The sequence below is a fragment of the Nasonia vitripennis genome (genome assembly GCF_009193385.2).
Source record: "Nasonia vitripennis strain AsymCx chromosome 3 unlocalized genomic scaffold, Nvit_psr_1.1 chr3_random0004, whole genome shotgun sequence".
In the NCBI taxonomy this organism is placed as follows: Eukaryota; Metazoa; Arthropoda; class Insecta; order Hymenoptera; family Pteromalidae; genus Nasonia; species Nasonia vitripennis.
In genome coordinates, this window is record NW_022279623.1 from 3478118 (window position 1) to 3505375 (window position 27258).

General features: G+C 44.6%; 1 protein-coding gene across 7 annotated transcripts in view; it reads left to right on the forward strand.

Annotated features, from left to right (window-relative positions):
* The window catches only part of LOC107980810, a 321278-nt gene that overhangs the window by 223538 nt on the left and 70482 nt on the right, over nucleotides 1–27258 (forward strand). The window contains exon 8 of one of the 7 annotated variants that reach the window (XM_031925621.1): nucleotides 13380–13411. The exons of the other annotated variants lie outside the window; for them this stretch is intronic. Within the exon in view, the coding sequence (XP_031781481.1) occupies nucleotides 13380–13384 (5 nt within the window). The 3' untranslated portion in view covers nucleotides 13385–13411. The remainder of the gene's footprint in view (nucleotides 1–13379; nucleotides 13412–27258) is intronic. 7 annotated transcript variants of the gene reach the window in all.

A 27258-nucleotide genomic window follows, 5' to 3' on the forward strand; every position in this document is an offset into this window, starting at 1 on the left:
TCCTTTCCTTCTTTCTATGCGTGTATAATCTATTGGACGGCGCGCTATATCCAAAGGCAGAGCGCAGAGGCCGGAAACGAGGTTAATTATCACCACTCCCGCATCTTTTAATTAATTTTTTATTCCTTCAATATCAGCAGCGGTGGTGACAAAGCCCACCACACGATCTCGTGTTCGCATCATCGGGATTCTTTGCATTTGTCGTCAAAGTAGGCGAATACTGCGTAAAGATTCGGGCGATCAAATGATTGGCATGTTCGGGCTGAGAGTAACTATATGTAGGAGCTTGTTTATATATAATTTTAAAATAATCAAGGCAGATTCGGTCCAGAGAATGCCGCGTAATCAGGTCGCGGTTTTTCCGGCGAGTGATCTCGCACGCGCTTTGCTGCGCCCTTTTTCGTCTCTCTCGAGCAGCGGCGCACTCGCGCTCGCTTTGCTTTTCCTTCGCTCTTTCTCACTCTCTCCGAAGTAATTAAGCCCGAGTGGTTCTCGTTAATCTCATAATCTTGAGCCTCGCTCCTTGTGATTTTCTTTGTTATAAAGTCAGCGCAGCGGCGGCGTCGGCAGCAGCGAAAGCGTGTGCGCGACAGCAGCAAATTTCGCCTTCGATCATTAAGAAATCCGCAAGTGAAAGCCGCAACCCCTAGCGCGAGCTTTTCGATTTTCCCCGTATAGTTGTTGCTGTTTTTTTTTCGACGTCGCTCAAGACCCGCGCGTCGACCTCGCGCGTCTAAAGCTGCGTGAAGCATTATTAATTTTTTCGCTGTACGGCGCGAGTTTCCTCTCAACGGGATGAAGCATTAATACGCTGTATATGGCTATCGATACGCTGCTTGAAATATCAAGCAAACGCGGCGCGCTCGAGCTTTTGAGCGGATAATAAATCGCTTTCGAATACATAAGCCGTGTGATATCCGGTTGATAAATGCGAATATGCGTGCGGATTTTACAGCTACGCTGTGTTTTTCGTAAGTTATATTATACGTCGAAATTTTCAGCGAGTGCTCCTGACTGCAGCGAATATTGAAAAATAAGACGATAGGATTCGCTTTAGTCCGGGATAATCGCGATAAAAGTCTCGCTGAAGTCTCCCTTCTACACTGAGAGAACTATATATTAAAATTTACTACATATGTAGGAAAAATTACTATATTAGATAGTAACGGCAGGTCATACTCGCTCCATGACGATTTTTACTATATTCATAGTAAAGATTGTTAGACTTATATTAAAATTTGTTACGTGTTTACTAGAAATCACTACATTATACAGTAAAAATTATTTTAACAGTTTCTCCGTGTGTCAGAATTTGAGGTTATAAAGTTGATTTATGCAGTAATCAGAGACCAAAATCTATAATTTTTTGTTTATCTGGTATTATTAAGTGATAAAATATCATTCGCTGCTATTATTTATTAATTTTGGTCAATTTATTATTAATATTAACTCATGAGTATATGTGATTAATATATCAGATTTGAAATTAAGTCCATAACAGTACTGTTTGGGTAAGTGGTCAGCGCGCTCGACTCCCATTCCAGAGGTTCAGGTTCGATTCACGTCGCCGCAGAAAAATTTCTTTCTTTCGTTTATTTCTTTCACCTAACAACATTAAATATCAATAATAATAATAATAATCATATTCTAATAAGCGCGTAAAATTGGCCAGCAAAAAAAAAATTAATTTTTTAAAAATTTCATTTCAGTATAGAAATTACTATCTGAGATAATAAAATTTAATACAAAGCAAGTATAACCGTCCGTTACTATATAATATAGTAATTTTTCCTGCATATGTAGTAAATTTTAATATCTAGTTTTCTCAGTGTATGGTCAAGGAGGTCACGTCTTTGTGTTTGAAGTACAAGTGAAGAAAAATGAAAAAGAGGAGGCTTGACGAGCGGCTGGAAGTAGCAGGAGGAACAAAAATTATACCTAGAATTGCAACTGTGTGATATGGATATTTGTGCTAGTTTACATTTATTGTTATTTTTTTCCATCAACCAGATATCGAGGGCAACTGAATTTAAAATATTTACCGTTCGGTGTATGTCAGCCGCTCTTTAAAAATTTAATAATTCCAATAATGGCCAGTGCTCGTAAATAGTTGAGCATTCATTAAATTAGCGTCGTATACGTCAACTCTTGCAAAAATTACAGCCACAAGTTGGTCGTGGCAAAGTTTAAAATGTATAGCGATGAATTATGGAATGATTCATACATCTTGATAATTTTAACACGCTTCGAAAGATTCAAATATGCATATTCTTTCGATATATGATTAATAAAATGAAGAGCTTAATGACGTCGCTTACATTCTGGTTTAAACGCAAAGCATTACACTGAGTAGCTCGAACAAGCATGCGCATTGCTATCGACATCGATTTATCGCAGTGAAAGCCAGCAAATATATAGAAAAAAGAGGGAAATACCTAATAAATCATACAAAAGCAAAAGGAAGGACTTGTTCCAACTGCATGATCGCATGCACAGCACTCAGAGAAATGGTGCTCGAGCAGCATAGATTGCGAATAATGGCAGAACGTTAATGGGTCGATAATCATCAGCAGCTTTATATAGGGAATCCTTCGTTTGGCTCACTTACTCTCTCTTGTATAAGCCAATGGCCTCACAATACACCAATTAAAAAACTGAGCATAATTAAAGAAACAGCAGCACTTGCAAATTAACAGCGCGTGTTTGCGAAGTATAACGGTAAGGTGTTCGAGAATATAGAAGCGAAAATCAATCGATAAACCATCGTGCATAAATTACAATGAACACGGGGTTTCCGTGAAGTTTCGCAACATGCTGGAAAGCATAAATACAGCCTGATCCCGCCGAGTTTTAAGGTTACTGGCACACCACGTTTGCACGTGGACTCACAATTTCGCGCACGGAATTTTCATACATACGATGTAAATTTTCTCTCAAGCCTATTATTAATTTTCCATCGGAGCAGCTTGCGCCTCGCACGTCTGGCTTATAAAGCACGGGTTATTTTTTTCAATCCTTTTTTCGTCTATAACGCTCTCGCCCCCGCTCGAATATATCTTCGAAATTGCAAAGGCCAAGCTCGAGGATTTTTTATATTCGAAATTCTAATAAGCGCGGGAGCGGCGTACTCGTCGAAATCACGCGGTTCGCCGCCAAACGCTCACGCGCAATATGATAATAGCCTGCTCATGCACTCGATACCAGTAATTAATTGATATCGCGAGGGATTAATTGATCTCGAGGCTTATACAAAGTATGTAGGAACAACGTTTGTCCGCTTAGACATATTCAAACTAGCACTCTGACCGCCTCGGGAATTATTCATGTCACGTAGTTCATATTTTATGCGGAGCATTGGCTGTAGGCTCTCTCCCTACTTCCATACCTCTATTTTTTCCCCTTTCAACGGCGACGCCCTTCTTCGCCCGGCGTTTTCCCTACTCCTCTGTATCTTCGCTCGGAATCCGACGAGAGGCATCAGATAGGCCGTGGCGCGCGGCAAAAAAAGGAGTGTCATCGATCCGTGTCATATTGCAGATTTCCGAGTTACGAGCCGCGCGAATCCCGCTTTGTCGCGTTGCTCCTCCTGATCCTCCGTCCTGACACGCTTTTGGCGTCGGCTCTCTGAAAAGCCCGTGAATTCTCTTCTTTTTTTCGATTCGCGGATTCCGGGCCGCCGCGCATAATAACTGACTTTCAAAGAAAAGGAAAACTCCGATAGCTCGCCGGGAGTTAATCGATTCCGCGAATAGAGCGAGGGAGAGAGAGAGAGAGCCGATGAGTTTTTTTGCCGGTCGATATTGCGTTTTTCTTTGCTTGCCTCTCTCCTTCTCCCGCGATATGGAATCGAGCGGAATTATTAAATTGGCGCTCGCAAAAAATGACTGACGCTAAGAGATTCGCTGTCGGGATATACCGCTCGGTAAATTCATCAATAATTCAAGACTGTCGTACCGGAAATTGGATTAATATTTGATGGAGGCTGCTTTTTCTCGAGAAGATACATCGGGGATTTAAACAGCGTTCAACCGAGATAATGCCAATAATGTATGATTGGGTTACAACAAACGCAAATAGATGAGGACTTGGTTTTGGGGCATGCAATAAGTTGAAAGCTATTAGTAGATCGAAAAGGTTCAATTTGGAAACGCAGTCTCTGAGTTCTTGACACAATTTGCGCTGCTATTGAAAATTGCACGCGAAATTGTCGAGAGCAGTCTTCGAAAACTAAACTTGGCTATGATTAAACGAATCGAGCGGCGTATACGCTCAAATGAAGCAAACGAAAACAGAGCAACAAGAGAAGTTAGCGAGCGCGACTAACCAATTTATTCCGACGAAACTGAAGCATCGTTCTCTGGACGATTCCATAGTCTTTAACAAGCGGAACAATAGCAACGAAACTATCATAGCGAGAGTGAACGCAGACGTCAGACAAACAGCGACTAATAAGTGCAGCAGTACCACGCGTCTGTCTGTTAGTCCGCATGTACGTGTATAAAGTCTTCAGCGAAGCCCGAAATTCACTCGTCAGCGTTGTTCCGCTTCTGTCTGATACTTCAGTCTCTTCATCCACGACGAGCTTTTCTTAGCTACGCAACTAATTACGAGTTATTCTCTCCCTCTTCCCTTCTCTCTCTCTCTCTCTCTCTCTCTCTCTCTCTCTCTCTCTCTCTCTCTCTCTCTCTCTCTCTTTATCTTTGTCTACGTCGCTCATACTCGCATGCATATGCATACGTTGTATAGACTGCACAGACGGCACACGACTGTTAACTCGTCTAAGCACATAACGGTCGACAGCAGACTGTAGCTACTGTAGCTGTGCACATGTGCATATAGATATCGACGTGGTCTTTTGTCGCGAGTTTTCGGCTCGCGCTGTTTGCACTTGAGAAACAAAGACAAGGGGCTGGCGGAATAGATGAGGTACCGGAGATTAGGAAAACGCATGAAAGTGAGCGACTGTATATGACTCGTCGCGCTAAAAAGAGGCTGGGAGTGATGTTTTATTCGAGCGCATTCACCGCCGGTTGTCTGGTGTGTCGAGCAAACTTGACTAACCCAAAAAATGATCGTAGTGCGGAAATGCAAAAATAGGCGTAGAGAGAGAGAAAGAGAGAACAAGATTAGCCGTAGTAATGAAATTATTAATAATAACAACGAAGTATACTGGCTAATTACTTAGCGCGCACTAATCCACGACAGAGGAGGAATGGCTCTGGAAGGGAAAAGCGCGAAGCTAATAGCTTAAGCCAATATCTTCCTATTGTAATTTATGCATTGCTCTAAGTGTAATTAACGCTGGCTCGATAAGTACCATTGGCGACATATAACTCGCTCGCCGAACCATTGTGCCAGTCTAAAAAGACAAATAACACTTGATTAGAACTCTTTTGTTTCCTGTAATATTTTATACGAAAGATAGCAGAAAGATTATAGCAAACTTTTTGTTATTTTGATCCGCTCGACACAACAAGTCAACGATCTCCGGGCATCGTGCACTACTTTCCTAAAGAATACACTCGTAGGGAATAAACATCGAATGAAAGGGTACAAACGCAATTATACTCTCTTTCGTATCGATTCCGGCAGTTGACAGCGAAGTAAAATTAGTTTCTTTTCAATCCTTAAGAAGATTTATGCCCTCCAGACATGTGACGTATATTGATCAATAGAAAAGCTCGAGAAATTATTCCCGATAAAGTATACAGTAATTCCACGTCGGCATACTCAGGACGTGGAACGTCTAACAGTTTCGAATTTTCTGACGTTTTAATCTCTTAAGTAATTTGCCGTGAAATTACTTGATGCCCGAGATAAGCCACAACAGCAGCCTTGACACGCAATAGAATAAAACATAATCCGCATACATCCACTTACTCCGTGACGTGACGGCGAAATTCCCTAGTTTTTACTTGAAAAAAAATGTAGAAATAAAAAATTTAATTAGTCCAGCAACCGCGTGCGACGAAAATGTCGTTATTCTCCGATAAAAAGATCATCAACAAACAATAGCCGGCAATCAGTAGTGCTCGCGCAAACAAATCAGCAATTACGAAACTGCATTTGCACAGGCATAACAATGGGCAAACAATCCTTCGTTTGTTTACTGCGCTCTCTCTCTCTCTCTCTCTCTCTCTCTCTCTATCGCCCTCTCTCTCTCTCTCTCTCTCTCTCTCGCTCTCGCTCTCCCTCTCCCTCCGCGTAGCAGCGTAATCGAACCCCAATCAGCAAACGACAAACTGCTGGTGGCCACTTTGGCCCGTCGAGCGACAAAAAGAGAACGACAGAGAAATTAATTCTCGCAGCTGCCGCGGCGGTATCGTCGTCCATTTGGCGAATTGATCCCACTCACCCCCTGCTTTCTATCCTATACCAACTCCGCAACCTGCGAGCAATGACAACTTAAGGTCGATTTAATCCCGCTTGGCAGTATACTAATCCGCGGTGTGGCCTGGCGGCAGGTCTGCGGTCGAATCCACGCGGTTCAGAAGTTGGTCGAAAAAAGTACGCTCTCTCTCACCTGTGCGCGCTTGTTGACTCTTACTCGGCTATACGTATACAAACAGCGGATTTTCGATTGTTTCGACAGCTGGTCGCCACTGTGCGGCACCGAATTTTTATGTACGAATTCTTCGAAAGCGATATGCGAATTTGGCGAGATTAGAATTTTAGATCGGGTACATTATTTATGATTGCCGCCGTGTGTCTCAGTAAATCATTCGACTTCGTGAGAGGGGGGAGGGGGAAACACATGTATTATTAATGTGCGCCGAGCAAAGAAACGGATATATAAAAAATATGTTTTCTTTGCGGACGAACACGAGGTGCGGGTTTCGCAAGTGAAGCCACGAAATCTCGGCTAAGCAGTTTCGCGATATCAATAAAATATACGGCCGATAGGGGAGTCGAGAATCTTGCCGACAAATATTTCAGTCAGACGAAAGTATCAAAATTCCAATAGGCAGTCGTAGCCTCATTATTATTTTCCAACGCGGGGGTGCGAACTAAGTCCATACTTGTGGATACCGACGTCGGTTACGCGGGTTACGATCATCGATCCGTCGTGACCTCACAGACACGCCAACGTTTCGTAATATTCCCCCGTGTTTTTTCCTGCTGCGCAACAACTTTTTGGAGCGGCGCAACTGAAAAAAGGGGTAAAACTCTCGTATTCGAGTCTGACCACAGCGGCACTTGTACTACTTGGAAGATCGCGCGTGGCGGCGGTTCTCGATTTATCCGCGATGATTCCGCGTGATTTTCGATTCTTCGGCACAAAGAGGCGTCTCATTTCTCGACTCGTTATCCGCAGCCGCGTTTAACGCGGAAAATTGGAAGGAGCTTGCGGCCGCCGCGGCTGTGGTTGCGCTACTCTCTGCTACTGATGCTCGTGGCGTTTGAGGAAGAAGAATAATGCGCGAGCGAGCTAGTTACCCGGCTGACTACCGTTTGATGGATAATTCTTGAAGGTTCGCTTTGAGCTCTCTGATTCGCAAGACGTCTTTGCTCTTTTGAATTTTCCCGCCTGATGAAACAGCTTCCCTCGTCCGAGGTATGGTCTTGACTTCATTGAATTACAGTCTCTTGTGAGCTTCTCTCGACCGAGTGTAGTCGACATTTTCTTTTGCAACTTTGAACAATTTTGTAGACCAATGCGTGCGACTATTTCCTGCGGTCAAAAAGGTTATGAACCACTTTCGAAGTAGCCAAATTGAACGTAGCTTTTAAACACGAAGTTAAATTGATGCAGGAACGTAGTTAGAGTGTTTACACATACAGAGCTTGCGCCACTTTAAAATATTCACTGAGAGAAAAATATCCTTGTCTCAAAGGATTTGCGACTTAACCACAGCTTATTTTTCATGTATTTGTTGCAAACGAAAATTTCTTCATAATAAGAGAAGAATTCTTAACTATTAAGGATTTAGGAATTTTTAAGCGATTGTGGCGCACTGTCGGTAAAAACTTATCGACCGAGTGCAGCAACAGCGCGACTCGTCGGCACGCGACTACGCGAGCCGTCGAAACGTGTCGGCTGCAATCGGAGACCCGTACATGCGTTTATACTATTTCACGCGTGACATGCTTTTTTTACGTACCTGGAAGAAAGCATATTGATGCACAACATTTAAAATATCGTAGGGCATGTTCCATGTAGTCGAAGATTTTGTATGCATAAATACTTTTGTGATAGTTTCATGCATACAGAAAAGCGGGGTTATGTGTAAGGTTATATTCGTATGATACCTATTGTGCTATCATTCGAATATATTTTGCAAAAACAAAGAATCTTTCAACATCGAATAGTCTCAGAGGGATACTAAATGATAATAAGAAGTGAAAACAAGTAATTATAAAGTGCTAGTGATTTTACGTCGATGGAAAGAAAGTTACGAAAATTTAAAAATCTGAAAAACTAACTGTTAAGACGCTTGGATTTCTCCATATTTTAATCCAATTTTCTTAACAGTTAAGAATTCTTCTTTGTGTCAAGGATTCTTTTCTCTCAATGTTCAAATGCCCATTTGCAAATGACAGCAATGCTGCTGCCTCGTTACATATAGTTTAACGAGTATACTTACATTGAAAGAGTTTAATCAAAGTCCTGAAACGCTACAATGTTCCCGCATCAGCGGGGCGTATAAAAAGCTTGCAACTTTAACGAGGAAAAGCCTCTTTTCTCATCATTATTCTTGATCGCCGACAGCTATAAGTCCGTCGAAAAACTCGACGGCACATATTTATCGTGCAATAAAACGGCAAAAAGAGGAAAATGGTTCGAGAACGTCAACAGCGCTGGCGGAAAAAGGACAACTCTGTAACGAATTCAAGAGAGTCCGAGTGAATAAGGGAGATAAAAACAGGAGAGGAATGGCAGCGCAGCGCGCGGTATAGATGGCAGGAAAAAAGGAAAGATAAATCGAAAGATGGAAAAACACAGCGGTAAAAGAAGGAGATCAGAGAGAATCTGCCTTTCATTGACGGACAAAAAATTAGAGACGCCCTGTAAATTTTTCACTATCGCAAAGAGAGCTCGCCCGAGCGCGCGCGCGCGCGAACTTGATGCTTCTTTATTCATACGGGAATAGCTGCGCGCGAAGTTAGTGCGTTCTTGCGCGCGAGTTTGTATTTCAGTTTGTTGAGAGCAGCTCGCGCAGATTTCTTTTCTTTGTCTTAATAAATACTTTGAAAACTTCGCGCGGGGAAGTTGCACATAATTCAAAATCAACACACTATATAACTACCGTTAAAATTTACGCGGAGGGGTAAAAATATCCTCTGCTTAAAATATTTATGCAGTGATAAAACTTTGAATCCGAAACTGTCGGGCTTTTTTTTCACCTCGTGTATAAGTAACGGACGAAAAAATCTTTGACTTACGAGCGAACGAGAAAAATTTACAGCGCCTCGTACTTTTTGTGTTCGGAGAAAAATCGCGTCGGATTTTTCGCAGCGGGATAAAACGAGAACGCGTAAAGTCGCCTCTTTATTTACCGACGAAATAGTACAAAATACATTTTATATCCGCGTAGCTGACGAGTTCGCTCGAGGCGCACACTCTCTGCGCTGAGGTATACTGCAGGAAAATCCATTTTTTGCAGTACGTTCCCCAACAAGCAACATTCAATATTAAGAGCTTTGTTGTTGTTTTTTTTTCACGCGCGCAAAATTCCAATCTTTGACTCTTTGTCCCTCACTCACAGAAATGACTTAATTATCATCAGGATAGTGCATGAATTTCATGCCGAATTTATTATCTGATACATATTTTCGTTGGAATAGCAGACGCAGCATTGCAGTTTTCGCTAAACCTCTCGCCTATCTCGCAGCGAACACAATGTGAATAATGAATAACGAGCTCGGCAACTTCGGAGGCTTCGCTGCACGTCAAAATGTAACAATATATCCGGCTCGAGCTTTCCCAGCGAGTGCTTGGGGGGGGGGGGGGAATTCGGAACATTTTAAAATGCATTAGGTGGCGAAAGTTGGAGGGCGGTGGCGCGTGGCGAAACAAGAAGCGTCGAAATTTATGCGTCTACGTCGTTCATTGTGCATTTACCAAGACTTACGCGTCTGCAACTTGGTAAGACCCTCGTCGAGCATTATACACACCATTGTCTTCTCTCTCTCTCTCTCTCTCTCTCTCTCTCTCTCTCTCTCTCTCCCTCACGCTCGCTCGCAGGGAGAATAAGAGAAAGGGCAAGTGGTTTTGAACTCCTCGTTACTGCGGGGAGTGAATGCTCGGAGAGAAGCGTTTATGCCTTTCTAAGGCGCTGCGCTAAAGCGGCTTGCGAAAAGATCGAGGTGCGATGCTGTGCGCCGAAAGACTAGCGAATTCGCAGACATCTTTATTCGCAGCCTACTATGCTTCGAGGCGTTTGTCTTCTCGTACGCTTGGTTAAGCTTCTTTGATCTTTTGACAATGACGAGGACTGACACCGATTCCTCTTTCGACTTTCTTCGCGGTGATCAAAAGTGTATAATCGATGGCTAACGCTGGAGAGCCATGAAAAGGGTCGGCCTTTTGTATACAGGCGCTTATCTGGTATCGAGAAATCGAAAGACTGCTTTAATTGCTATTATTAGAGTCTCGCGTGAAAGAGAAACATAACGAGGGGTAATTACGAAAATCAATGCGATATCTTTGTGTAGATGGTAAACATTGGAAAATGTAATCACACGACCTACACGTCGGATTTTTATCCGAAAGCTTTCTGGGTTGCGCGAGCTAGTTCTCAAAATTTATACTTTCTTCTGAATCTTTTGAGTGACGTTATTATCGGTGAGACTGATGGACTCGCGAATTACCTTTACCTTTTTACAAGACATTTTTGCTCGTAATTATCGCTTATGAATTATCATCGACGTTTGCAATCGCAAAATTCCATTAAATCAAACATGAAAACATCATAAAAATAGAAAGTGTCACAGCCCCGTTCGATATCCACAATTTCATACTTTCAAGACGCGTCTCGCATCGGTCGAATATTCAATTTCCTGAACAAAACTTTCATGCAAACGCGTCATCGCTGCAAGGAAAAAAATAAAACGAAAATAGAAAACTATTCGATACAGCTGAACGTACACTGAGAGAAAAGAATCCTTGACACAAAGAAGAATTCTTAACTGTTAAGAAAATTGGATTAAAATATGGAGAAATCCAAGCGTCTTAACAGTTAGTTTTTCAGATTTTTAAATTTTCGTAACTTTCTTTCCATCGACGTAAAATCACTAGCACTTTATAATTACTTGTTTTCACTTCTTATTATCATTTAGTATCCCTCTGAGACTATTCGATGTTGAAAGATTCTTTGTTTTTGCAAAATATATTCGAATGATAGCACAATAGGTATCATACGAATATAACCTTACACATAACCCCGCTTTTCTGTGTGCATGAAAGAATCACAAAAGTATTTATGCATACAGAATCTTCGACTTCATCGAACAAGCCCTACGGTATTTTAAATGTTGTGCATCAATATGCTTTCTTACAGGTACGTAAAAAAAGCATATCGCGCGTGAAATAGTATAAACGCATGTACGGGTTTCCGATTGCAGCCGACACATTTCGACGCCTCGCGTAGTCGCGTGCCGACGAGTTGTTGCTGCACTCGGTCGATAAGTCTTTACCGACAGTGCGCCACAATCGCTCAAAAATTCCTAAATCCTTAATAGTTAAGAATTCTTCTTTTACTATGAAGAAATTTTCGTTTGTAGCAAATACATGAAAAATAAGCTGTGGTTAAGTCGCGAATCCTTTGCGACAAGGATTCTTTTCTCTCAGTGTATATTAAAGAAAGCTTGCAGAAATCATAATGGACCGTTAATCCGAGCAGTCGCTTATTTACTCATTGTTTACCCACATCCTCGCGTGTAACGGTATACGCCAGCCTATACCTGAAAACAGCAATGCACGCGTGCGCGAGCAGCGCTGCGGCGCAGTCCAATTAATTATTAAAAGCGCGCCCCGACCCGGAAACAAGAGCGACGCGCGCTCGTAGCTCATACGGCGCCAGGCAAGATAGATGAGAGCTTCCGTCTTTCTTTGAAAGGCCGTACGTGCATCTCCGGCGGGTGCTTTCGATTGTCGCGCCTAACGTACTCTAATACGAGTTTACCTCCGTATATATATCGTGGGACATTAATAACTATATACACATAGTAGTGCTCGCTCTAGCGTGATTACTTTTAACGGGGAGCCTTGTCGCGTCGTATAATGCAGCTGCTATACTCGCGCGTCAAAGCCATCGTGCTCGTATTAATAAGCTTCTCGCGCAGGGGGATGAGTTTTCTGGAGAAGCCTACTGAGATACGTTAGCGATTTTTTTTCGAGATTTTGCCGGAATTACGAGTTCGGTGTAAATCAAGGCGGAAATTATATACCAGAGCGCGAAAAATCTCTGTATCCACAGTCGGCCGTCGAGATTTAATCATCGGCGTGTGTATATAAAGATCGTTTATTCATACAGCCGACAGCTGCCGTGTATAATACATAAGCGTCTGCGCGTGCGAGAGAAAAAGACAACAGTCGGCGGGAGGCCGGCGGCGATCAATTTTGCATTCATAAGGGTGAAAAACGAGCTCGCGCGGATGTGATTATCGTCGGCGCGCGCGCGGCCTATCGTCGAATTACGGCCTTATCGCCGCGGCGGCCTATACTCCCGCGAGGCTCGCCATTATTCTCTCTGTCTCTCTCTCTGTCTCTCTCTCTCTCTCTCTCTCTCTCTCGCTCGCTCGCTCTCGCGAAAGGAAAGAGTGTGTATGTATACGAGCCATATATAAAAGCGTCGAAAAAGCCGGGCTGCCGCCGCCGCATCATCCCTCGGGGGAATCGACAAATTAGCGATCTTAGTGTCCCGGAACGCTCTATCATGGATGTATATACAGCAGCGCAGCTGATTACGCGAAATACACGCGGCCGCTTTTTGTTGTTGACCGCCACAGCGACGGCTTTGGTGGGTCTCTCTAACGAACGCGGAAGTTTCGCCTGGAGAGCAGGTATATATTTGCTCTCGAGTACTCTCGTTTGGAGGTTCGCCGAAAAAATATCCTCAACGCTCGCGTCGGATCAATCATCGCTCTTCTAGCTCTATGTCCGCAGCTGCTCTGTGGTATGAGCGTTTTTTTCTTGCAAAGGAGCTAGGGTTTACGTTTTTTGCGTTCTTGTAATTCAGTAATAACGAGACACTGCGGGGAAATTCTTAATATTCGTTTACGACTTCGCGGATTACTGCACATCAACTTTATATCGGGCTTTAAATAAATCTCGCATCATCTCGAAAATTGCACGCATATTATATGCCGCTGCTGCGCGGAACGTATACTGCCAATTACGCGCGTCACTAATTTGCCTCCTCTTTTCTTTGTTGCAGGTTAGTGTCGAGTTTATTCAAGATCCGAGAGAGTAAGTACTATTTTCAGCGAAGAACTCAAATGGACTTTTTAAATGCGAAGAAGTTCACGGTCGGCGGCACGTAAAACGCGTCGATCGTGCAAATTTGTCCAGGTTGAAGTATATAAGGAGAGCTTCGAAACGAAAGCCGCGCTTTTATTTTTCCCGCTTGATAAACGCCCGGCGAGTTCCTCCTCTATCCATCAGACGAAAAAAAGGAGGTGCAAAGTGTGTTTCTGTTTTGTTCAGGATTTGTTTATACGTATACATATATGTCTATATACACACATATAAGCGGGCCACATAGCAGGGCGAGGCAACTTGTTTTCCGCCTTGACACGTGGTATTTTCCTCGGAATGGAGAAAAATTGCTCCCAAGAAAGTGAGCGTTTGTGTGTGTATAGCCTTTGCCGGATTACATCGCGCGATTTCATATAACCCCTTTTCTCCCAAACGCCTCGAAAATCAAATCCCCGCCGCCGCTTTTCCGCCGTAAAAACGACCCGAGAATATATACCGCTCCCCGTTTCCGCGTCTCGTCGGGTTTCATTTTTAATGTCGAGCAATAAACAGCGCAGTTTCTTGATTAAAAACGAGAGACCGCGTGGCAGCGTCGAGATTAAAGCCGATGGATTCGTTGATGGATATCATTTTCCGCGAGAAAAAAATATTCATATCCGTTATTTCCCTCGGTTGCGCGCGAATTCATGCCGCAGATTTTTGTAATTCATATTCACTCGGCACTGCGCGCGCTTCATGCAATCGATATTTATATTATGTGTACCGCGCAAACACCAAGCGCAATCGAATATGTATACGAAAAATTTTATCCTATTTTTACATCAGAAGCAAATATTGTGCTTCAACAAACGCAACGGTGGCTGTATTATGTGCCCCTCTGTCCGAGCTTCGAACGCGTATGAAAAAGCACCGAAGCTCAATACCCGTGACATAACCAAAGAATTTTCACGAGATCAGCCGCGCGTTATTAGGAAATTCCACATCGCGCTCTCATCGGGGCAATAAAAATAATGAATCGAAACTGCGCAACTTTCCGAAAATTCTTCGGAAGCCCTCTCTCTCGCTCTCGCATTCAATCCCATTAAGCTCTCGAGCTGCGGACTGCACAAAAAGACTGCGGGCACACGCCTACAGTAGCAGTAGCAGCATAGCAGCAGCAGCAGCAGGGTATAGTAGGATGGGGTAGGAATGCACCGTCGCTGAATAGACGGAATTAATAGTCGGCGACATCAGCAGTGCTGTAGCCGCGCAACGGAGGGGGGCGAGAGGACAGGACAGTAATAACGCAGCTCTTGGCAGTAGATCGCCATGCGCGCCGACGGCCTACCCTGTCTGTTTAATTGAACCGCGCGCTCTCTCCCTCTCCCTCGCTCTCGTCATTCGTTCGCTCGATTTAACTGCGCGCTCTTGCCTCGATGGACCGCTGATTACGCGCGCCTTCGACCTTCCAGACTCTTTGTTTTTCTTTGTTATCCTTTCCGGCAGAGTAGCGCCGTGACTTTTTTTAATCTCCTCTGCGCGAGCCTGCGGCTATGTACCGACTGTCTTTTAGGGCCGCGTTGTCGAGGCGCTTTGCTTTTTTTCCTTCTCTCATTTTACCTGCGGATGCGAAAAGCGCGTGGGCGAGCTTTCCGGAGCTTGCGAAAGACTTAATTATCGGTGCGGAAGAGCATCGCATTGAAGTAGCCAATTTAATCAACCGCTCATAACTATTCTCACTTTCCGCGCGCTTGACAATCCGCCAAACCACCGGCGCGACTTCTGTTTAGCGCGGACCTAATTACTCGATGCAGCGCGACGCCAATTGTTTTTGGTCTCGCGGTGCAGCCGCCAACGATATAACCCGTAACAATCCAACGCATGTGTTCGCTCTTTCTCTAATTCACTATTAACTCTCGAATCTGGCCACCTTCCCTCTACACGCCGCAGCTGATGTTGCTGCATCAGGTGCATAATTCAATTGTCCAATCGCACTGTTGCGATCTCCAACGCACGCATCCGCGTACTTTGATCGATAAAAGCCGTTCGATGATCCGTTGTGTGTAGAGAAAAAGCTTCGTCGAAAGTCAATCATCCTAAACCACCGAGGCTTTTTCGACCGTGTACACTGTGAATTACCCGCGAGTTTCCGTCATCCCTCCCACCCCTCATTACTCTCCGGGGAAATGAAATAGAGCAGCGGTAATTAGAATATTCAATATAATCGGGGTGCGGTCGGGAGGCTCCACGAGCGAGAAAGCAAAACCGCGTTGCGCGCAAGATATCCCCCCCCCCTCCTCGCGAGCGCGAGAGAGTCGGATACTGTGTCTGAATATATAGGTGTATATAGGAGTGCTGTGCTCTATATGCGCCGGTAATAATACCGCTGGAAAGCCCGACTGCGCGTTTGCGTGTGTATATACGAGGGAGAGCTCGGAAACGCGCGCCTGTGACTTTTAATGCCCTATGCTGCTGTTGGGGGTCAGTGTGCCGCCCGGCGGGTCGTGCATGAATTTTAAAGGATAAATGCGAAGGGTTGCGAATAAAGATCCTCATATAGTGCAAGTGGTGTGCTTTCTTAGAAAAGACTTGTTAACGAATGCAATTATTTCGCCTTCCCAAAGTGAACGTATTTTTAGTGCCGTGGTTAAATTTTTCATTTTTTTCACATGTAAGTCACCAATATATTTAGGTGCATATGAATTTTACAATAGACATGGATTTTTCTCTTTTTGCCACTATTTATGCCACGTATGATCAATGTATCTGAACTAATGAATTTAATATTATTGGTTTCGCGGTCAGAGTGATTGGTGAGTTATATTTTTCATTACCTTTTTTTTCAATCTGCGCATTCCTGCATTTATATTGCAACGTATAGATTCACACTGCCGGAAATACAGTATCCGATAAAGCCCATGAAATTCTCAACGAATCCCGCAATTCTAAAAATATGATTGTTCATTAATTTTCCATTTTAAAATTACAGATATTTATACATATATAGCTTCTTTTATTGTTATTGAATTATAATTAGGGATGCTGAAAATGGCAACTCATAAAATAAATCAAATTAAATGTACATCATTAATGCACATATTATTTTGACTTCTATTCTCATTCGAAATAAGTTAATTCGCACAAAATTCACGTTAAAATTACATTCGTTACAGAGTGAACGGACATTTGATTAACAGCCCTGTGCAGCTGTCACTTTGATTATCATGCCTAAATAACGTATAAATATATACGAAACTCGAAAGAAGAATCACGTTTTCCAAAAGATTTGATATATAACTGTTTGATACAATTGTGCTAACCTCGCATCTAATCATACTAGCACCACAGCATTATTATACATAAATAATTAATTAAATTAAAGGCTCAATCAAATCATAAAAAGTTCTTCTCATGCCGCCTATTTATAATTCATTTTTTAAAAACATCAAGTGCTCGGTTACGTCTAAACTTACTCGGTATCTACGCAATACAGCAATTAACCTAAAAGGCAATTAATTTTTCAACGAGTTAATGCTCTCGCCACTGCACCTCTAGACACCCTGTCACCTATCTGGTCATCCGCAGCGACATTCTTCGCCCTAAAACTCTGATTCACGTCGCACAGGCTCAGACTCGTTGAATTAATTAACAAGCCATCAGGATTTGAAAAATGGATCCTCGCCGAGACTTCAATCTCCGAGACTGCCAGGGCAGCGCCAGAAGACACAAAAGAGTCACGGAGGCGAGAAACGAGGATTCGATGAAATCTCTCTCTCTCTCTCTCTCTCTCTCTCTCTCTCTCTCTCTCTCTCTCTCTCCGTCTCGAAGTCTTTCGCGCGCTCGGGGTCAGTGCGCACGGCGGCGATCGTTTCCTCCTGGCGGAGTCAGTGGCAGCTGTGGGAGCCTTAATTAAATTTGCTCGCGGACTCGGTCAAGGAGGCTGCCGGCGCTCAGGAGAAGCGCCTCGCTAATGGTAATGGAAGGTAAATCGACCTATCAGGACTCGCGACGATATCGCTCCAGGGACACCGTCGAAGTATGATAATCAATCTTGGCGCTAGTACTAGCCCTCTTGCTCTCTCTCTCTCTCTCTCTCTCTCTCTCTCTCTCTCTCTCTCTCTCTCTCTCTCTCTCTCTCGCTCTCTCTCTCACACACACACACACGCTTTCGATCAGCCGGCTGTCTAAAATCCGGTAGCAGATGACCAAAGCAAGACCAAGAAGACGGAGACAGTGTGAGGGAGAGCTCTTCGCTGAGACTCCTGATCCCTTAAGTTACCTCGCTCGTCGACAGTGTGTGCAGTGCGCTCACCACCTTAGGGTTTTCTGGCAGTGAGAGATAGAGAACATACTGGCGTAGTTAGAAGACCGAGAAAAAACACCGATTGATCGGCGCCAGTCCGCAATCATCAATAATCGTTGGAAAGCAAAGAATGATTCATTTTTTTTTTTATTTCTGTCGTTCGTTAAAGCGGCCTCGTCGATATCTGAAGTATTTAGAATGACTATATAATCTCACATCGACATCCGTATCGGGCGCGTGAATTGCAGTCGCCAGAGACAATTTCCAACCTCGTGATCCATTTAAAGCCTCCAATTACGAGGCCTTCTAAATCACCCATTATAGACACCCGAGTACCGTGATCATTGCCTTAATCTAGTGAGCCGCATGCTTCGCGAGATACGTATAATGCGTTCACGTATCGGGTGGTTATAAGTGTGATGTAAGCGATCCGACACATAGCTCCTAGGCCATATCTCAAGTGAACAGCAGCACGGCCCACCCCCCTCTCTCTTCTATTATTTCTCAACGAACACAGAGAGCGTCTGACTAATTGAGTCGTTCGCCTTCCGAAGTGCGAAAAAAACATCATCGCAGAGAAAGGAAGCTTTTCATTTTCTCGATTCCGGATAAAGGATTGTCGAGTATCTCTCGGCCGACGAGATGCCATGGAGTATATAAGCCGGACCCTTTCAAGTGCGCCCAAGACACCACTCGTCTGTATAGTGACAAAGCCGCGAACGCGCATCTTTTGAACTTTTGTTATCGTCGAACTTAGCAGTCCCTCTTGCCAACCTAGTGTACACTGCGCTGCAGCTCCGCTTTTGTTTTGTCTGTTGCTACTACTGCAGTCACTGTGCTGCGCTTTGTACACGTTCTTTTTGACGCTTTTGCGCTTCAAGCGTTCTCCCGCTCTCGAAATCATTTGACTTATTCAGGCCGACGAGTGTCGGCTTTTCGGCCTCTATAAACGTTCTTTCTTGCTCTCTGCCATAGTCTCTAATTACTTGTTCTCTTGAGGCTGTGCAATAACTTATGCGGAATAAGTCCTCCGTCTTTTTGCGCGCGCGCGCAGTCGCGTGTGATTATTTTATCTCGATATCGACGGATGGTTTTTGCATCGAGAGCAGGTATCGGCACACTGTGCTGTGCTTTTACTTCACGTTTATCTACGCTGACTAGCTGTATAATCAAGTATTTATACAATTTAATTTCGTCGGTGCGCTTTCCGGTGAATAAAACAATGAGATTAGAAATATACGGCGGTTTATCCCATTCACACAATCGATCGCATACCGATAATTATATTATCAAAGTTTAATAAATGATCTCTGCGAAGTATCTGCTTCGATTCTCCTTTCAACTTCTCTCTTTTCATGATATATATGGAACATCCGTAATTACAACAGCATAAATTTAATTATCCTTCAAAATCGCAAAAGTGCCAAGCTCCTATCCATACACGCGTAATTATATACCGTAGACTCGAGTTGCGTCATCGATCTCGCACTCAATAACGCGAGAAAATCATCGGCCACGACGCGACGACGCCCAGTACTCCGTACGGTCATTTAAAGTTGATACCAAGAAAGGAAGCCAGCAGCGAGCGAGAACCATCCATTGGAAGCGACTACGGCAATAAGCGGGATGCACAACACGTTATTACGGCCTGTATCGCGAAGCAAAGGCGAGAGTGAGACAGAGAGAGAGTGGGCAGGCAGTGCATCTTCCGAAAGTGCTGACTAACGCCGGCTTCCACTCGCTTACTTGCTCGCTATCTCTCCCGCAGACCGTTCGGCGACGATGCTGAAGCTGTAATTTCGCGCAAACTTATTCTTCGCGCTGAATGACAGTTGCGCACGAGTATCGGAAACGATAACGAGACTTGCGGCGGGGAAACTCGAGTCTGCGTGTGTATAGTACGGACACTGAGATATCCATTGATATATATCTGTCGTTGGATTTTTGAAAATAATCTGAGGCAACGAGGACCGGCTTGAATTAAAATTTTTTTTCTGAAAAATACGGAGGAAAATTGAACACGAGTTATCGGTTTTCGAAATTTGCGGTTTTGTATGAAAAAATCAGCAGAATTAGCGGTGAGATGGATTTTTGGCGAATAATAATTTCTGTCAGAATCTGACTGGCGAAAATGCTATGAATTTCATTCTTAAAATACAGTATTATTTTGAATTGACGGAGTACGTTATATATACAGACCAAAATATCGGAAACAATCAGAATTTACGCCCTCAATTCGTATTTCCAAATGAAGATTGAGATCATTCCTCTTTTCCGATGCATATTCTGTTCCAAATTTCAATACCCCTCTCTGTTCCCTTTTTCGCTTTTAACTTTTAACGGCCCCTCGAGCGTCAATATATTCTTTCTCCACCTCGTCATACCGAACCAAAGTATCGTATGAAGTCGTAAAAGAATTATATACAAAAAGCTCATCACACAGCCAAATAAACGAGAAACTAGCGAGTAAATCAAATTCTTTCTCGCGGCTCTCAGTTCGGACCATTGCATTCAACTAGAATCAATTAAGCAATAAAGCTATATAACGCGCCTCCATATATTTCCCCCTCTGCCGGAGTCGCTTTCCTTAAGGGCGGCTCCAAGAAAGCCGCAGAATAAACGAGACGACGGTGGCGGTGCGCACAGCCCTAATGCCAGCGTCGCGTCCTCTCATTTTTCCCCACAGGGAATGCCTGGGCGCTCGGTTTTCTTAGCCGCGTTGGCTCGGCCGCTAAGGAACAATGGAAAAAGGAGCCCGAAAAAAAGCAGTCGTGCGCGCGCGAGAGCAGAAAAGCTCACGCAGTGAGGCCCGACGTCTCATTACCTTAAAGAGTGCACTCGCTCGAGCTCTCGTTAACGGATACGAGTCCGGCGAGCATTATAATTGAAAAGGCTCGACTTTCTTCATTACAATGAGTCGAGAGGGACAAAAGCTCCCTCTCTCTCTCTCTCTCTGTCTCTCTCTGTCTCTCTCTCTCTCTCTCTCTCTCTCTCTCTCTCTCTCTCTCTCTCTCTCTCTCTCGTATCTTTATGTGAATTCTCAAACACAGCGTGTCCCCAGACGATCGCTTGTGTCAACTCGACCATACCGCTTTTTGTTGTCGTTCCTGTACCTTATACGCTGCGATCGTCGACCGTGAATTTCGTACTTTTTATAATTGTATAATGTGGGTAAATTTATCTCGCACGCTGATATGGGTCGCGAAATTAAAAAAAACAATTCCGATCTCGCCCCCTGAAAAAGGAGAATTAAATAATATCCCAGCTCACAATAGAACTCGCAGTTTATCTCATCGAGGCAAAAGTGCAGAGCCCGCGGCGCATAAAATAACGCGCGCGATGATAGATAATTACAAAAGCCCCGTCGGTTCTCTATTCCGCAGCCGTCGCGCATTTTATTCCTCCCAGAGAATCTCGCCTGCTCATTTGAACACGCGCGGATACCACACACACACGCACAGAGCAGCCCCTCCGACTCCAAAATCGGCCGACACAAGATAAATTTAAGCCTTCCGGGTCTCGCTTTGAATCGCCGTGCGCATTCCGATGCCGCGCCCGCCGACTTTTTGTCAATTTTTTTTTCGTCCACCTACGCCCAACGCGCTCCCTCTCGCTCATTTTATTCCGCTATGAGCGCACTGTTGCACACGCCGGCCGTTTCGCCGTAGATAAACAGCATAAAAGCGCGCGCGAGCTTTTTCCATTGAAGCTGGCCCTTGGACTAAAACAACCGGGCGGCTGGGCTTAAAAAAGTCGAAACTAGCAGCAGCAGCAGCAGCAGCGGAAGTGAAACGGCGCGCGCACAAAGAACGAAGCGACGCACGCGTGCACCGAAATAGACAAGAGCGAGAAATAGCACGAGCGAATAGAAAAGAGAGTGGAGTATAGCGGAGAAGATACATGCGAGAAAGTGATGAGAGACGCTGTGCACATGTATGTAGATGGAGGCCGGGCGATAAGGATAAGAAAGAGCGCGAGCCGAATGAAAGGGCGGGAGCCGAAAGAGAAACAAGTAAATAGGGAGGAAGAAAGCATCACCGCAAACGAGCTTAAATGCGCGTGTGCTCCCTTTGTTATTTGCACGTGATAAAACTTCAATCGACGTATTCCCAATGAATGCCGCGCAGCTTTAGCATCGATGTGTAATATACGGACGAAAACTGTCGCAAGCTCTCACCGTCGTAAAAAACAACAAGCGCCGCACTAAGACGAGAATAAGCTCGGGCCGCTCCCGCAGCTGTGGAAATTGAAAAATGGAATTTAATAAATGGCCGCGCGCGCCGATGCCGTATCCGCGGTAATGTTCGTCAGCTGCTCGAGTTATCTATATAGATTCGCCGACGGCCGGACGAGCTCTAACGGAAATTGTCGCCTCGCCACTTTGACGCGAGCAAAACGAGCGGCTTATTCGCTTCCGTCGAGTTATAACACTGCGGGGGAATCTTTCTCCTACTGCGCGAGCTGCGCTAGTACGTGTAGCTTTTGGTCGGTCGGTAAGTTATGTACGGGAAGAGGAGAATTGCTTGCGGGTAAGGCTGATAGAAACCGGAATCATTTTGAGTTATTCATTGCCGGAGAGCTTGTTTCAGGTTGAATTTAGTGTTGCATGCAGAAGTGTTTTATTGGCGCGGTTTATTTTGCGTATCGTGGAGTAAACAGAATAATGACAGTGATTTGCATTATATTTGGTATTGATTACGATATATAATACAAATACATTAATACTGTCCTCATATCAAACACAAATTAGATGATAAAAAAAATAGTGGAACATCGATCCGGCACAGTAGTAGTGTGCCTCGAACGAGTGAACCTAGCGATTCTCATTGAGCGTGAGTATAATATAGTGAATCACAGGCTTTATTGCATTACTTTCTCATGCACAAACAATAAGTATCCGACGAGCGGGTTTTCCTTTCACGGGAAAGCGGCTTTTGTTGACCGATATAAAGTATATATGTATATAATAACGCAGTCCATGCGCAGTACAGCGCTCACTGCACAGCACACATTATACGCCAAGTGAAGCATGCAGTGCATACACGTGTATATATATATATATATATATATATATAACAAACGCGGCTGCGAATCGATTGCCGTCGTATAGAAGCTCTCGCGCTCGCGCGCGTGTTTTTCCTAGGAAATAGCGCGGGTGATGTATGGGGGAGAAAATTCAGCGGGTAAAAAGCATCGCGCACAAGCGAGCGTCGAGCCAGGGGAAGAACGAGGACATGCAAAGTGAACTGGCTCATGCGTGAAACACTAGAGATTTTATGCATATAAATTTTTGCCGCGCATTCGCCGGGGCAAAAACTAATGGAATTTATCGTCGCGCACCTGTGTGTATGGGTGTGTGTGTGTGTGTACTCGCGAACAATAAATATCTTCATAACGCGCTCGCGCGCGGCTCTCTCGCGTGCCTGCGCAGATTGCTTTTGTCAAGTCGCGTCGTGCGCGCGCGCGAGCTAATTAAAGCAGCGATCGGTCGGTTTCCGCAAACATACACTCGATGTACGAGAGAGAGAGAGAGAGAGAGAGAGAGAGATCCTCCGTAGAATCAACATGGGCTTCGTCTACATACATCAAAACTTCGATCTCGCGCGCGCGCGAAGACTCTCTCACTGCGCGCATACGAGAGCTATATATATGCCTATGTGTGTGTAGGTAGAGCTGGAGGCTTGAAAATTACTCGAAAGTGCGTACTTGTGATCGTTGATTACTGGAGCGGAAGAATTAGAACTTAGATCGCGAGAGCGGCGCCTCCCAAGATGGAACATCGCTTCTAACATTCTTGGAACTTTCCTGATGTGCATATAATACACTATGCACTTGCTAATCCGCAAGGCGGTACTTCGAGATCGTGCGCGGCACAGATAGTCACGAAATTAGAATTAGTCTGAAAAAAGGGATCGAAAGCACGAGCAATGAGCAGGAGAGCTGCTGCAACAATAATGAATAAGAGAGGGTTGCGTGGAAAGCATCATGGCTGGGAGAGGGATAAGTGCACACAGACGAGCGCGCGTTGGCACGTGCGCGGAAGAGTTAAACAGCGGGAGAGAGGCATACGCGAGCACAGAGAGAAAATGAAAAGTCACTCGATTGCAATAAATCGCTCGTCTCGTCTCTGGAGCGGAGGCTCTTTGTCAGCGGCGCGCGCTGCACTTCTCTGCAGATTTGTCTGCGCGAGCGGAAGCGCGACTGCGTTTAATTACACGGGGGACAATATTGTTTCCGCGTCACGACGCCCCGGCCGTGTTTGCTCGGAATGTCCGATGCTCTCCTCTCTCCCTCCCTTCGCGCAGCTACAGCACTCGAAACAATCCAAATTAGGCTCTCGCCACTACGTCGGTGCTGTACAGTATACAGGGGGGGGGGGGGTAGGTATTATGCAACGTCGCCAGAGGGGCTCAGCGCACACACAGGAAAGAGACGTACGTGTCATCGAGTGTGCGGTCGCGAAAACTTGGCCGACGGCTCGCGCGCAATGAGATAGAGCCGGAGGCGCCGCTTCCTTAGTCCAGAGAGCACAGGCCAGACGAATAAACTTGCTTCCGCGACGTCTGCCTCCCTCGCTCTCGTGTTTTACTGTTCTGGTTTTAGTCGCCGCTACTCTCTACCCTGATGCGACTGCTCTTTAATCTGGCGGCGCAAGCTTCTCCATCTTCCGTTGCCGCGGTAATTATTTCGACTTTTATTCGGGGAGAGCTTTAACCGAGCGCGTTTTATCGTTATCGCAAATATTTGCCTCGCATGGCGGCTTATTACATATTTTTCGGCTCAGCATCGTCGGTCAACTTTTTCCTTTTTTTTCACTTAGCGCGATAGCGACGGCCAAAGTTGCTGCTCGAGCAAAATTCAAACGCAGCCAAGATACTCGCGTAATAAACACGAAAGATTACCGTTGAAATACGAGCGAAGTGTACAACGCGCAGCCGCACCGCTGTACACGCAAAGTTTCTCGGCGGCACGGTTGACTAATAGGAATAAGTGAAACTATTCCAGTCGCGTAAATTATAAACAAACTCTCTCGCGCGTCCCATCGCGGCAAGGTAAAAGACACATTAACATGTGTAAGCATGCGGGAAGTGCGCACACGTGTGTATGTGTGTGTGTGTGTGTGTAATCGCGCAGTGCGGAAGCAAATTTCCTGGATGTCTCGAAAGCTTCAAAGTAACTCTAGTCCAATAAGCTCCGAAATTCAGCCGAGGACAAGAAAGTCGCCGAGCCGTGTCGCCGCTGTAGGATCATCAGCCGTCCAAACTCCGACGTCGCGCATAGTTTCATCTCGCGCCCCGCGCTCACGATGTTTATCGCTTTTCCGCCATACAGCAGCGTTGCTTTTAGTACTCGCACTACTTCTCCTCATCGCCGCGCTGCGTGTAATATCCATATCTGTGCCCTTCGCGCGTTCTACCATTTCCGAGTGTAATACTCGAATAGAATCTATTCGAATCGATTAGGGTCGTTGACCCACATGGGAAAACAGCAACGGCAAGATAGTCGAAAGATAATGAACTCGGCAACTTTGCTCGCGCAGGTGCACATCAGCTATCAATTGTGGCGACCGAGGTATTAGGATGCTGATGAATCCGAGCGCGTTTCCGGTATTCATGCTCAGCGAGTGAGATGCGCTGATGGGGATGAGCGGCTCTCGTCTCGTCCTATGTGTGTTTCGGCCGCGATGTGGGTCAGCGCAGGCCTCGGAATACACTGAATTATCGAGCTCGTGTTGCGATATCGCGGCGGTGCAGTAACGACCATATAATGCGCTCTGTATATTGATGACGCTGGGACGACGTGTCGCGAGAGAAAGAGGGCGCTCCTGTATGGCCTCTCGCACGAAATTCCGTCCCGCGCGAGAATGGAATTGATGATTTTATGATTAGCCTGTGTATTGTTTTTCAGCAACTGGTGGATTACTCCCTATGTACCTCCCTCCTCGGTTGCGCAACACGATGTCGGAGGTGAAATTACCCGCCACGGGATTGACGCTTGTTATCGATTTGTTTCTTTTATTTTCATTCCAAAGTAAATAAAAAATTCCGCTCGTTCGGGGCCGAGTTTACAAAGGATTATCATAGTTTTTTCAGCGCCGCAAAATCACAAGCTTTTATTGTACAAATACGCGAAATTCGCTGCACGGGTCACGTAACTACATACAGTAACAATATACTTTGGAATCTGACCGTTCGAACTCTAATGCTGTGTAATGCGTGTGCGGATCAGCGAAACGGGTTTCCGCGATATTCTCGCGTGATTTTTTTTCCCTTGTTATTTAAAAGTTTTTGCAAAGCTCTGTTTTGTACTCGCGTTTTTTTAATGGACGTCGGCTTTGGCGCTATAAGTGAAAAGGTGACTCGGTTCTCTAAATCTTTACTTGCGGTGAGCTGAACAATAGGAAGTGAAAAATTCATCGAGCCATAAATAAAGACCGTGGGAGAAGCCACTCGGAGGAATGAGATTCCAGCAACCGGTGGTCCGACATATATCGGCCTCTTCTCGCGCGAAAGCATCGCAGTACACGTATAAAGCACTTTTGTCGCGTTCATTTGGTTTTTCGTCAATTGCACACAAAATATAGAAAGAAAATCGTTAAAAAATCTCGCCGTCGTCATTCTCAAAATGGAAATCACCTCACGTATGCACGTGCCTCTTTCCGAAATCTACTCTCTAAATCTCTTAGAGTGAAAAATCACTCTAAACCAGTGATAAATCACTCTAAGCTTTCCGCCAAAATTGAGTCACTCGGCTTCGAGTAATTCCTAACTTTTGAAAAGAGTGATATTTCACTCTTTGCCATGGGTAGGGTGATTTTAGATTTGCAGGTTATGGTTGAGGTTAGGTATTGCAATTACATTCGAGATGATAAAAAATGTTGGAGTCTAGAGCATCACACGCATCTAAAGTTTCCTAAAAACACAAAGTATTTGTTATTATTGTTAATGTCCTAACCTAACTTCTTTATATGTATGCACGTATACATGCACATTGCATACGTATACATATATATGTATGATGTACATACGAATCGTAAATATATATTTTCATCTCACCTCAGGCAACTGTGATATCATTGTCGACATCCTATATTGATAAAGATACTGCAACAAACACGTTTGCACATTTTCTAACGAACCACGCGTTGACGAAGAGAGAGCTCCTTATCAAGTGACTTACTCTTTAAAAAGTGATCGAACAAAGACAATAGAAATCACTCTACAACGAGTAACCTATAGATAGGGACTTCATAGTTTTCACTCGAAGGCGAGTCATTCTATGAACTACTCTTTTTAGAGTGAAAAAATCACTCGAACAGATTTAGAGAGTACTGAAAACGAGAAGAAAGTTTCATTATGACCCTCTATGAAATTGCCGTAGCCAATTAAAGCCGACGAGTTCACCTCGGTTTATTAATATTTCGCAGAATATGCGCAACGCGCTCGCTGCCCGAAAAAATGCGCGCGCTCTCTCGTCGCGCGTAAATTTCGAATGCGTCCAGCGCCGACATTAATGCCGGGTGCTTTTTATACCTCTGAGTGCGCCGCAGCGGCAA